This window comes from Sorex fumeus, unplaced genomic scaffold, assembly GCF_029834395.1.
Source record: "Sorex fumeus unplaced genomic scaffold, SorFum_2.1 ptg000054l, whole genome shotgun sequence".
Classification (NCBI taxonomy): Eukaryota; Metazoa; Chordata; class Mammalia; order Eulipotyphla; family Soricidae; genus Sorex; species Sorex fumeus.
In genome coordinates, this window is record NW_026606111.1 from 18,802,991 (window position 1) to 18,817,120 (window position 14,130).

Genomic DNA, 14,130 nt, shown 5'->3' on the forward strand with positions numbered 1-14,130 from the left:
TTTAACATAGTGTTATAACTACTGAAACAAAACAAAATCTAATTAGGTGGCATTAAACTATGTTTAAAAGCTTCCAATGGTTTACCATAACTAACTAAGCTCCTTAGCATAGTAAAAACACCCTTTTATTCTTTGGTGATTTATGGTCAAAATAATCTTCTACTAAGCTCTGACTATATAATATTTCTTGGCATCATCTAAATACTCAAATACTGACCAGTGTTTGCTTATATAGTATTTTTGCATCTTTTATTTTTACTACTCCTTAACATACAATATCTGTTAAAAATATTATAATAAATACCTTCTGCAAAGCTTTCATGCTCAAGGGCTCAAATGTTATTTGAGCACTATGGACTTCTGATGTCAAGATTTGTATGTCTTTTTTCCTCATTAGAAGATCAGCCTTGGGATTATGTACACTCACCTTTATGCCTCGGTTTTGAGTACAGTCCTAACCTATTCTTTCAGGAGTAAAGACTTTCCAACTTTATTTCCTCAAGGAGGGTTCTTAATTAGTCTCCTGTGTAGGGCTGGAGAGGGCACAGCAGGTAGGGAGCTTGCCTTGCCTGTAGCTGACATGGATGTGATCTTCGCATCCCATAGGTTCACCTGAGCCCCCCAAGAGTGACCCCTAAGTGCAGATCCAGGAGTAAGCCCTCAGCATCACAGGTTGTGACCCCCAAACCCAACAAACTGTAATTCTTCATCATTCCAATTTTCAGACTTAGCAATGCTCTACTTCTAAATTCTAGTTCAGCCATATTAGTACTACCATGTTATGCAGCACACTTTTAAATGATGTCAGATACAATGTCTCCTTCACTACAGGGCATAATTTATGCCCTGTATACATATATATACATATATATACATATATAATAATATATATTCATATATGAGTATATGAATATATGAGACAATAAACATTAAATTAAAAACATGTTATCTCACAGAGTCAAAACTCAGGTTTTATAGTTTATACCCTTAGTTGGAAAATTTCATTAATAAATTTTTAATATTAACTTCTAGATTAAAAACAAAGGCTGACAGCAAAGGTAACTTTTAGAAGGTGAAACAAGGTAAAGCAAACAGAAGATGCAACTTTGAGAGCAGATGAGAATATACAGAGGATACTGTAGGTTAATAACTGTATATAATCATTAATTTCTAACATCATAGTATATTGGACTATATCAGTGACATATATCTGACTATATCAGATGATGATCTGAGTCTCTGGAAAAATTCATTTATCAAGAATGTCTAAATTTCTTTAATTCTATAGCTTCATTTAAAAAGTGTCACTTCTGACCATATTTTCTTTTAGTATACAAAGCTGAAAGATAAGTAGTTGCTCTGTGCTTACCTGGGGTTCATGATCAGACGTCGAAAGAAGTAAGTCCATGTTATATAATCCATAGCATCTTGCTTAGATGTTATAGTGCCAGCAGCAATTTCTGCATTTAAATGGTCAGCAAGCACGCCTAACAAGCTATACAGTAAATGAAACATATGAAATATATGAATATATGAGATACTAAACATTAAATTAAAACATGTTATCTCACAGAGTCAAGACTCAGATTTTATGGTTTATACCCTTAGTTGGAAAATTTCATTAATAAATTTTTGATATTAATTTCTAGATTAAAAGCAAAGGCTGACAGCAAAGGTAACTTTTAGAAGGTGAAACCACAAGGTCATCACGTCAAGGTACAATATCAAAATTATTAACTTTATACTGAAACAAAGAAAATTATGTGTGACCCATATATATTTCATTGCAATGTGAAGATATCTGTGTACCACCATTATCTAGCACTGCAGTATTCCAAAGCCTTCCTTTTAAGCTTTTTTGTCACCAGCCTTGCTCAAAACTCTGCTTTTTCTCCTTACCTTAATACAGTAATGTAGGTTTGTAATTTAATATCCACTAGAAGTGATAAAACTAGTATCTACAGGATTCTGTATTTCAAAGGAAAAAATTTCAGTGTTCAATCATTAGTTATAATGTGTGAAGAGGATTATTTTTATAGATGCTCTTTGTCAGGTTAAGGGAAGTAGCTTATATTTTTTTGCTAAGAGTTTTTGTACATGTGGCATAGAATTTCAACAAATGCTTTTTAAATTTTACATGTATGATCTAATTATAATTTTTTTTCTGCTCATATGGTGAATAATATTTATTTATTATGTATTATCTTTTGGGTCATATCCAGCTATGCCCAGGCATCACGCCTGGTTATGCACTCAGGAATTAGTCCTGGTGGTTGGGGGATGATATGGAATTCCGGGCATTGAACCCATGTCAGTCGCATTCAAGGCAAATACCTACCTGCTTACTATTGCTCTGGACCCTACTCATTTATTTTTAAGTAATGAATCCTATTTGAATTCATTAAAAAAGCAGCAATATACAATGCTGGATATTTGATTGCTAATGTTTTGTATTGAATTTCTGCATGCACATTCATAAAAGACATGGGCTTGTTAATCCTTTTTTTTATATCCTTTTTTTATATCCTTTTTTTTTATATATTATAGATTTTTATATCTAGGCTTTGAGATAAGTTTTTAAATTTACCTCATAGAACAAGTTCGCTAATATTTTCACCTTTTCTACTATTAGGAAGAGTTCATTTCTACTATTAGTAAGAGACTGATATTTCTTTCTTAAATGTTATAAAGAATTCACCAGTAAAGCATCAGAAGTTTTTTTTCTGTGAGAAAATTGAAATCCTATATTCAACTGTCTTGATGGATAATGGACTAATGAGAATTTCTATTTCTTTTTTTTCTGTCAACTTTAATCATGTTAAAAACTTTTTTAGTGATTAAAAAATTACATGCATGAATTTGATTTTGTTGTTACTGTGTCTGGCATATCGAATACGTCACGGGGAGCTTGCCAGGCTCTGCCGTGCGGGCGAGATACTCTCGGTAGCTTGCCGGGCTCTCCGAGAGGGGCGGAGGACTCGAACTCGGGTCGGCCAGGCGTTTGCCTTGCACGCAGCCAACATGGCCGACCCGAGTTCGAGTCCTCCGCCCCTCTCGGAGAGCCCGGCAAGCTACCGAGAGTATCTCGCCCGCACGGCAGAGCCTGGCAAGCTCCCCGTGACGTATTCGATATGCCAGACACAGTAACAACAAAGTCTCCAATGGAGACGTTACTGGGCCAGCTTGAGCAAATCGATGATCAACGGGAGGGACTTTACTTTTTAATGTGATTTTACTCAGTTTTTTAAATATTTCACTATATATGCATATATATATGGGCCCAGGGACCTCTATGGTAATTCTTGGTGAATGAAACCAGTGGTTCAATGTGGGGGCCCATGAATGTGGTACTGCTTAGACCTTGGGGTACCACAGAGCTGCACCTGGCAGTCCTCAGGGACCACTGTTGCGAGGAACTGAACCTGCGTTAACTGCATGCAAGGCAAGTGGATGAACCCCTATGTTATGTCTCCAGTTCCTCTTGCCAATGTCTAAAGTACCATTGCTTCCTGAATTTATCTCATTTCTTCTCTCTTACTCTCTATTTTTATTAAGATTGAAAGTTTACCTCTGGCCCTAAAAAATGTTTTTAACAAAATCATAATAGAATATAATAGGCTTACAGTTAAGTTCAGTTTCACTTCAAATAAAATATTCTAAAAGTTTCAATGATTTCTACCTAATAAAATATAATCATAAAATATCAATTTGCTATGACAAGAATTAATTTAAACAAATTTGTAGTATGACCTACCTTGACTCTACTGGGAAAGGTTCATAAAGAAATTTTTTGTAAAAATCTTTCTTGATGTCATGAACCAGAATTACAGCTTTGCCTTGATCATCAAACTGAGGTCTTCCGGCACGCCCCATCATTTGGAGTACATCTACAAAAAACAGAAAACGAGGTATTCACCAATGAGACCGTGAATATTTACTGATTATGGCATGCTACTGTCCCACAATAAAGAAGAAAACAGTTTTTTAAGAGATAATTTTCTATCTCTGATGCTTTAATGATTGTGTTTTCTAAAAATCAGTCTACCTTGACAGTTTTTAAGAATAATTAGTTAAATGGGAAAAAAGTATACGCAGACACAGATACATTTATATGGTTTTATAGTCTCTGGGCCTTGACCGTTGGTGGGATTACACAGCCGTTGGTAGATGTAACTGTCTAGCTATACGCATACACATATATGCATACACATATACATTTATATAAAAGTAAACTATATATACATATTTTTTACATATTTTCCTATATATATGCAAAAAAATATCTTCAGTAGATTTGACATTTTTTTCCACTAACATTGGGTTCATCCTCCCCTTTTCCCATCTATGATCTAGCCTTTTTTTTTTCCTTTTTGGGTCACACCTGGCGATGCACAGGGGTTACTCCTGGCTCTGCTCAAGGGACCATATGGGATGCTGGGAATTGAACCCGGGTCAGCAGCGTGCAAGGCAAATGCCCTATCCACTGTACTATCTCGCCAGACCCAGCCTTTTTCTTTTATACTGCAACACTCTCTCAGATAAGTAATGATTTAGAAATGAGAATTTAACACATATTTTTTTCACTGAGTAGAAACATATAGATTTTTGTCTCTTTAGTACTCACTGAAAACCTTTTGTCATTCTTTAAATATGCTGATATACTGCTCATGCACCAACTGTAGCAACAAGCACTTTTTTTTCTAAAAGACTCACAGAAGTATCATTTTTTTCCAGAAGTATAATTTTTAGTGGCAATAATTAAAAAATAATTAAATCACAAAGAGCTACTACTCAGGACTTTCATCTATTTATAAGTTTAAAATCTTCAGTTGAGCTGCGTGTTCACTGACCAAATGGGTATGTAAAAACAAATAGTAATACTGATTGTAGTGAAAACAAAATTCCTAGTTTTTCATGTTTAAAATTTCCCCCAAATTTAATTCATGCAAGTTCAAATTATTATAACTGAAACAGAAGTCTAATATGTAACATTTAAAAACTTACCTGTAATTGGAAAGTCCACATAACGTCTTGTTTTCCCATCATAATATTCTGTTCCCTTAATAATTACTAAATGAGCTGGGAAATTGACACCCCAGGCTAATGTACTTGTGGCAATAAGAACCTAAAAAATAAAGGATACTGTTTATGTATAACTCAACACTTTCATATTATAATTTTAAGTATCTACTCATGGTGAAAAAAAATACCTGAACTTTGCAATTTACAAATAGCTCCTCTACAGTTTTTCGGTCCCTTTCATGTAATCCAGCATGATGCATCCCTATGCCAAAAGCAAGGGTCAGCTTCAGGTTGGAATCTCTTAGAGTTCCAATGATGTTCTCCATCTGCGAATAAAAACAGTTACAGGATGCAGATACGTCAGGTTTAAGATCTTCATATTAAAACTGGATTTGATTAATTTTGGTTTTTTGCTTCCTATTACATAAGCAGAGAAGAGCCCCGGCAGCTGAAGACCTCTGGAACCCAGCCATAGCCATGCTAAGACCACTCTCCACACATTCAGGTGAGCCTCATGCATGAAGGAACAGGCAGAGGAACCCAGGTGTGAGGGACCCGGGGCTGACATCTCTAAGCCTGCTCAGATCGGGATTGGGCCTCCTCTACCCAGATCCCCCATCTTCCAGTAGCTAGACAGTTACACCCAACAACTGCTGTGTAATCCCACCAATGGTCAAGGCCCAGAGACTATAAAACCAAGCTCCCAGAAGAGAACAACTCAGAGTCTCCTGCCCCCACACCTGGCTGTCCTCACCAGGACCCATTGGAGAGAGGCGGGTTGAGTTTCCCTCTCCTCCCCGAGCAGAGCCCCAGCAACTGAAGACCTCTGGAACCCTGCCACAGCCATGCTAAAACCACTCTCCACGTGCTTAGATAAGCATGAAGGAACCGGTAGAGGAACCCAGATGTCTGGGACCCGGGGCTGAGATCTCCAAGCCTGCTCGGATCAGGACTGGGCCTCCTCCACCCAGATCCCCCATCTTCCAGTAGCTAGACAGTTACACCCACCAACTGCCGTGTAATCCCACCAACGGCCAAGATCCAAAAATTATAAAACCAAGCTCCTGGAAGCGCGCAATGCAGCCGCGCAACCTTTCTCTCTTATCGTCTACTTTTCACTCTCAGAGAACCTGGCAGGCTACCGAAAGTTTCTTGCCCACATATATGCCTGACTGGGAACACCTGTAAAGGTGATTAGAGGCTGCCCCCAAAGCCTTCATCCCTCTCGGAGAGCCCAGCAAGCTACTGAGAGCATCCCGCCAGCACGGCAGAGCCTGGCAAGCTACCTGTGGTGTACTCGATATGCCAAAAACAGTAAAAATGATGGTCTTCATTCCCCTGATCCTGGAAGAGTCCCCAATAAGCCATTGGGCTACACTAGCATGTGACAGGGAAGAATGGAGATATTACTGGTGCCTGCTCAAGCAAATCGATGGACAATGGGATGACAGTGATAGAGTGATACAGTGATTATATAAGCATAAAAATACAGACCCATCTGCAATTATGAATTAAGTGAAAGTATGTTTAAAGTGAAGCGACCCTACTTTGTGAAATATATATTGTAAGTAAATTAAAGTTTGTTATTTTCATGCACCAAGGAAAGAAACATGAATAAATGGAGTACCTTCTTAATGAGTAACAACTATGAAAAGAAATACAGTGTTATCTACATTTTCAATGAATCATTTGTTATAAAATAAAACTTCTATTTTTTTGGCTCTGAGCTAAAAATTTAAAAAAATAAATTCTAATCCTACAGGAATACAGGAATTTCAAAATTAAGATTTAGCCCAGGATTTGGTAAATACCTACATCTTATTGACAAATAAATTTCAAATTAATATAAAGAAAGCAATTAGTAGAAGTTGAATAGATGAAATTATAAAAATTCCTATCATAGGGGCTGGAGCGATAGCACAGCGGGTAGGGCATTTGCCTTGCACGCAGCCGACCCTGGTTCGATTCCCAGCATCCCATATGGTTCCCCGAGCACCGCCAGGAGTAATTCCTAAGTGCATGAGCCAGGAATAACCCCTGAGCATTGCCGGGTGTGACCCAAAAAAAAAAAAAATCCCTATCATATAATGTTCCAGCAGTCCAAAGGATATGAAAACACTAGTTTGAAAAGAAAAACACACCCTGAGGTTCACTGTAGCCCTCATCCTGATAATCAGTACAAGGAAACAATTTGTGTTCATCAGTGAATGAGTGCATAGAGAAACTGTGGATGTGTGTGTGTGTGTGTGTGTGTGTGTGTGTGTGTGTGTATTGTCATTTTTGACAATGTGGGTAGAGTGTAAGATATTTAATTACGATACATAAAGTAAGTCAGAAAAAAAAGAAGACAGATATGGGATGATTTCAGTCACATGTGGAATATAAGGCAACAAAACAAATGACTGAAAAAAAAAAAAGGTAGATGCCAGAAGGAAGGAAGTGAGGAATGGGAAGAATGAGCAAAGTGGCTTAAATGAGTATCAGTGGAGGGTGATTAAAACTGTTAACTAGTATGGTATGTTAGCACACTTGAAAAAGCATGAAATTATACTCCTAAAGCACGTACGTGTGTTATAAACCAATGCTACCTCAATTTAAAAAACGAAAGGAATCCAAATTTAAGTTTACTTTTCCTAAATAATCAGTTATTCTAAATTCTGGTTAAATAATTCTTTACCTCACCTATTTTAATACTATTATATTCAGAATTCCACTTTCACTTTTTTTGGGGGGGCACCCAGCTGTACTCAGGGCTTACTCCTGGTTCTGTACTCAGGGATCACTCCTGGTGGGCAAGGGGTGACCATATGGGATGCTGAGTATTGAATTCAGGTCTATTGCTCCAGTCCCTCACTTTCACATTTTCAAAACACACTTCATTTGTTTAGCCTCAGGTTAGCTCACTAAATTATATATTTCACTAAATTGTATATTCTAAACAGATTCTGAAACCCTTTTTTTACAAATACTCTTAAGAATATTTATTCTTTTCTATTTAACCGAGAAGACAGTTAATAAAACACAGATTCTATGGCAACAGCCAGCAAATCTTTTGCCTTTCACACAAAACATAATCTCTGTAAAGGACTAAGCAGAAATCCTAACCTGTTTGTTTAATGAAGTCCTCTACTAGTCTGTTTGTTCCCCCCGCCACCCCCCAACCCCATTAAGGCACTGTGATTTATAAAATTGTTCATAATACAACTTCAGGCATATAATGCTCCAAAGCAGAGGATGACACAAGGTGCAGTGCAGGAAGTTCTGGGCATCTCCACAAGAATAATAAGAAAGAGACACCGTTGTCTGAGACTATATGTAAGCTTTCAAAAGGAGGATCTAGTTTAGTTATGTCTATAGCCTCACTACTACATCCAACAGTAAATAATGGTATGGGAGGAACTGGAAATAGGTTTAATTCCTCTATGATCAGAGTGAGAAAGAAATATGAAGAACCAATATTGTCTTCAGATTTCATTCTCTTTTTCCCAACTATTGGTCATCATCTCTGAAATATACAAGTATACCCACAACACATTTCTATTCTTTTGGCTATGTAACAAACCAATAAAGAGCTCACAGAATCTTCATGAAGAGAAACTTTAACTTAATGCTGTCATTTAGTACAAATGCATAAAGCCAAACATAAATTTAAAGAGACTCAGCGACTGATTTTGTTATTATTCTTTTCACTTTAGTGATTAAAAATTTTATAAAAATTTATATAAAATCAATTTAATGCATATTATTTGTTATAAGAAAAAAGAAGACAAAGTTGTTTGATTTTGCAATAATTATTTTATATAAATGCATTTTACTGACTATTATTTTAGTGATATAAATAACTCACTATATTTTACAGTCACAGTATGGTCACCTGATATGTCTATACTATTTACTTTATAACTGTCAAGCAATAATAAAAATGTATTAAGACGACTTTTATATTTTAAATTGGCACAGGATAATTGAGTTAACTACAAATGCATACTATAAAGAAAGGTGCTTGTTTTTTCTCATAAATTATGGTAGCCATCCTCAAAACCTTATTGTTGACTTTTTGTTCAATACTTTACTAAATAATACACCCTCAAGAATTAATGTATTGTATTCCTGCTCTGACATTTGGTTTTGGGGGTTTTTCTTTTCAGCTTCGCAATTTTAAATAACTGTACTTCTTTTTTTAATGAAATGTACTCTTAAAGTTTACATAATTTCTAGAGTTCTAAGGTAATGCCCATCATATCCAAGAAGTAAAGGGCCTCCTGCTAAAGTATCGTAAGGCAGGAAGTTTGGTTTGGCATTATTATTCTTTCCTTTATTGTTAAGAGGTCTAGTCATTTCTCATTATTCCCACCCCATTTTCACATAATTCAAATGTTAAAAAGAACAATTTATCTATCTGAACTGGCACAGTCCTAAAATCCTCATGAGGACAATTATATTGTTGCATGGCTAGTGTAAATAAATTCTAAGTTATTTCAACACCATAACCAAGCAAAATTATAGTAATATTAATAATTAAATATAAGATACCACTAAAACATCCTGTTAACATAAAATATAAATTTGAAATAATTATATGCATCTTTATTCCATATTAAAATTAAAATATATCTTATTCTGATTCATATACAGGCAAAAACTTTGAGAAATTTAGAATAATGAAAGCTTAATATAATAACTAAATTTGAGTATTTATTATATACTAAACTGCACTTTACCTTTATGAAGATTATCATATATTTAATTATTTATACAAAGTAGTACAGTTTTGATATATTACAGTCAATTACATTAACACAAAGAGTCAGTTATTTTGAATACTATACATAGTTGTTCTCAATACTGGTTTTATGAAAAAATTTAAGCCCAACAAAAAATATTTGAATTGCATCTTATTTTTCACAAGGATAGCTAGTATACATACAGTGATGACTTAGGACATTAGAATTTTTATTAGAAGAGACTTTCATATAATTTAAAAAGAATAATTGCTATATATCCATAATTTTATTGTTAAAAATAGCAAACAGATAAAAGTCTTCCAGACAACATCAATCACAGTTCCTTCCCAGAAGTCACTTTGTTTTTTTAAACTTGAAGTTCCCCCCAAATTTCTTCTTTGTTTTGTTGGCTTACAATACTCTAGAATTTCAGGAACATGACTTCACATCTCTTTTCATGTTTAAGACTCACCACGCTCACCACCAGAGTTCTAATGTTATCTTACCTCTCACCCACTGTCCCCCTTTCCCTCAGGTAACAACCATAAATCCTGCTAAGTCTTGGAGTTAGTTCTGTCCTTTATTTACCAATCATTTATATGTATTATATCAGTATATTCTAACTTACATACTTTGTATGAGTAAAATCACCTAGTAATTATCTTTCACTTCCTTTTATATTTCACTCAGCATAATCACCTCCAATTCTACCTATTTTTGTCTAAAGGGCAGTTTCTTTTTCTTTTTTTTTTAATGGCAGAGTAGTTAGAATAATGGTTATAAATAAAACACTTGATAGAGGAAGTATTTTTTCATACTTTCTGTTCAGCTAACATTAGCTGCAATGCATAGGTATCTTCTAATAAACATTTATTGAAACATATCTGCCTACCTGATGCTTAAACCAAGCACAAATTCAAAATTCTAAATGAAAGAAAAACACATCTAGGCTTCTTAAAGAAATGGTCTTTTTTTAGTGTGGTGGGAGAGGAGGGCACATATGTAAACTGTTGAACCAATTACCTTAACTTAATAGAATATACATTTTTTTATATTTTAAATTTATTATAGTCAAAAAGCTTTTGTAGAAAGATAGGATTCCATTTAAGTAGATACATTACTCTGTGCTTGAAATACATTCCAGGCAGAATATAACTCAGTGAGCTGATGACAAAGCTGGCTCCAAAAGAAAGGAGGAGACCAGATTGGACAAGAATGAGCTAACAGATTGTGCAGCCCAATTCTGTCCCTTTGAGTGTGATATATTGTTTCAAGATGCTAAAAACTCATACTTTCCCAAAGCATATCTGTTGTGCTGGTTTTCCCATTTTCACAGAATCCTCATTATCAGAACTCTGTACTCTTTTCAAAGCACATCAGACTCAGACCATATGCCACAAAATAATGCTTATCAATTGCCGAAATTGCTCAATAAAAGATGCACCATACAGAAGAGTAATGAAAGATATGAAGATCCTTTCCTATGAAAATAATTAAATATATCACATCTGGCACAGACATTAAATGAAGTTAAAACATTATAATGAGCAAGTGTTAGTTTCTTAAAATATACTTCTGCGTGATAAACCCATAGACTGAAGGTGAACACATAAAATGAAGGAAACACTTCAGAATATTCTATTGCTATGCTAATAGGAAAGAAAAAAAAGGAAGTGATTAAAGACACATTTCCAAACTTTACTAATACTTCTCAAAACACAGTTTCTTGTTGGCTGTGCTGAAGCCACAAAACAACACTGCAAAATGATTTGCCAATTACTAATATTGTTTTAATATAAAAACAATATTAAACAGTGATTGGTTAGGTCACTGTCACTGTCACTGTCCTCCCGTTGTTCATCGATTGGCTCGAGCGGGCCCAGTAACGTCTCTATTGGAGACTTTGTTGTTACTGTGTTTGGCATATCAAATACATCACGGGTAGCGTGCCAGGCTCTGCTGTGCGGGCGAGATACTCTCGGTAGCTTGCCGGGCTCTCCGAGAGGGGCGGAGGAATAGAACTTGGGTCAGCCATGTTGGCTCCGTGTAAGGCAAACGCCCTACCGCTGTGCTATCGCTCCAGCCCAACTGGTTAGGTATAAATAAAAAAATAGAAATAAAATTTAAGGGGCTGGAGAGAAAGTCCATTGGGTAGGGTTTCTGCCTTGCATGAGGCCTATTTGAGTTCAATCCTTGGCATTCTATATAGTTTTTGAGCACTGCCAGATTTATACCTGACATTACTGGGCATATGACCCAAAAATGCAAAAAAGAGAAAAAATGAAACAGTAACAGGTAAATTTTGCTATGTCTGCCAAATAAATACAAAACCATTTTCATAGTTTGTTTTTTACCTTGGTCTGATTCTTAATGATGACAACATTAAAACTGGTCTGACAATGAGAGACTGCAGATTTTTCCTTATTGATCACTTGATATCCCATTACTCATCCATTTGCTCGAGTGGGCACCAGTAACATCTCCATTCATCCCTGTTGCGTGCTAGCATAGCCCAATGGCATCTGCTCGTTCTAGTAACATGAAGAGCCTTAAACCGATTGTTCAGGGTCTTGATGAAGAAGTCTGACCATCTTGTAGGTGGGTGGATCTTTTGACGTTTTGTGGAATCCAGTCAGTAATGGCTCTAGTCCAGCGGTTGTCTCTAAACCTCATTACGTGTCCAGCCCATCTGATTTTCAATGTCCTGGCAAACGAGACAGCGTCCCTGATTCTTAAGCATTGACGGTGGTCGGAACTCCGGATTCTTTCTCTCATTTGAGTGAAGCGTGATACTCCAATCATAGTTCTTTCGATTCCTCTTTGGGAGACTCGAATAGCGTTCTCATCCTATTTTTGTAGGGCCCAGGTCTCTGAGGCATATGTTAATGCAGGAAGAACAGTGGAATCGAAAAGATGTGCTCGGAGCTGGAGGTTCTTCGTCCTCTTAGTTATTTCTTCGACACTCTTGAAGGCGTTCCAAGCCATTTTCTTCCTCCTGTGCAACTCAGATGCCAGGTTATTCGTCATGTTGACTTCTCAACTTAGGTATATATAACTGTTGCATTCGGAGATGGTCGCTCCATTGAGAGTGAAAGGAACATCAGGAACAAGACTGTTTCTCATGAACTCTGTCTTTGTGAGATTCAGCTTTAATCCGACCTTTCCACACTCATGGTTGAAGTCGGTCAGCATTTGTGCCGCTTGGCTGATGTTTGGTGTTATTAGAATGATGTTGTCAGCAAAGTGGAGGTGGTGCAGTTGCTGAACATCTATCTTCACTCCCATTCCTTCCCCTTCCAGTCATTGCATGATGTTCTCGAGGGTGGCACTGAAGAGTTTCGGTGAAATAGTATCACCCTACCAAACCCCTCTCTTGACATCGACGATCACTTCTTTGTAGAATGGTGAGATCCTGGTAGTTAATCTGAAATACAGCTCACAGAGGATCCTGATGTATTGAGTTTGAATGCCCTGATTGGCTAGGGTTTCGATGACTGCTTCCGTCTCAACAGAATCAATTCTTTAAATCAATGAACATTAGACAGAGCGGCATCTTGAACTCCCGAGAAACCTCAATGAGCTCAGTTATCGTTGTTAATATTTAATTGTTTTTCCTTATTAAAGGCCCTCCCGTTGATCATCGATTTGCTCGAGCAGGCCCAGTAACGTCTCCATTGGAGACTTTGTTGTTACTGTGTCTGGCATATCGAATATGTCATGGGGAGCTTGCCAGGCTCTGCCGTGCGGGCGAGATACTCTCGGTAGCTTGCTGGGCTCTCCGAGAGGGGCGGAGGAATCGAACTCGGGTCGGCCATGTTGGCTGCGTGCAAGGCAAACGCTCTACCGCTATGCTATCGCTCCAGCCCGTTCTAATTAAATTTCTATACTACTGATAGATATCCTAGGATAATCTCTTCCTGTTTAGTTTTGAATGTACATTTCATATAAAGGTAAAAGGTAAAGGCCCTCCCGTTGTTCAGTGATTTGCTCGAGCGGGCCCAGTAACGTCTCCATTGGAGATTTTGTTGTTACTGTATTTAGCATATCGAATACATCACGGGTGGCTTGCCAGGCTCTGCCATGTGGGCGAGATACTCTCGGTAGCTTGCCGGGCTCTCCGAGAGGGGTGGAGGAATCGAACTCGGGTCGGCCATGTTGGCTGCGTGCAAGGCAAACGCCCTACCACTGTGCTATCGCTCCAGTGATATCGCTCTCACATTTCATATACTTATCCAGTTTTGAATATTTTTGATTCCAACATATACTTGGAAAACATTTCCATATATTTAAAGCATATAAAATAAAGATAGTGTTGATGAAAAGACATGTCAGAACTGATTTTCTATAGTAGCACTAATAAATGAACAAATAAAAGGTAAAGGCC

The 14,130-nt window shown here is 36.9% G+C and overlaps 1 protein-coding gene across 1 annotated transcript in view; it reads right to left on the reverse strand.

Annotated features, from left to right (window-relative positions):
• The window catches only part of ASCC3 (activating signal cointegrator 1 complex subunit 3), a 354,089-nt gene that overhangs the window by 97,142 nt on the left and 242,817 nt on the right, over positions 1 to 14,130 (reverse strand). The window contains exons 31-34 of the mRNA XM_056125104.1: positions 5,211 to 5,348; positions 5,005 to 5,125; positions 3,755 to 3,887; positions 1,370 to 1,495 (exon numbers count right to left, since the gene is read on the reverse strand). Of these exons, the coding sequence (XP_055981079.1) occupies positions 1,370 to 1,495; positions 3,755 to 3,887; positions 5,005 to 5,125; positions 5,211 to 5,348 (518 nt within the window). The remainder of the gene's footprint in view (positions 1 to 1,369; positions 1,496 to 3,754; positions 3,888 to 5,004; positions 5,126 to 5,210; positions 5,349 to 14,130) is intronic.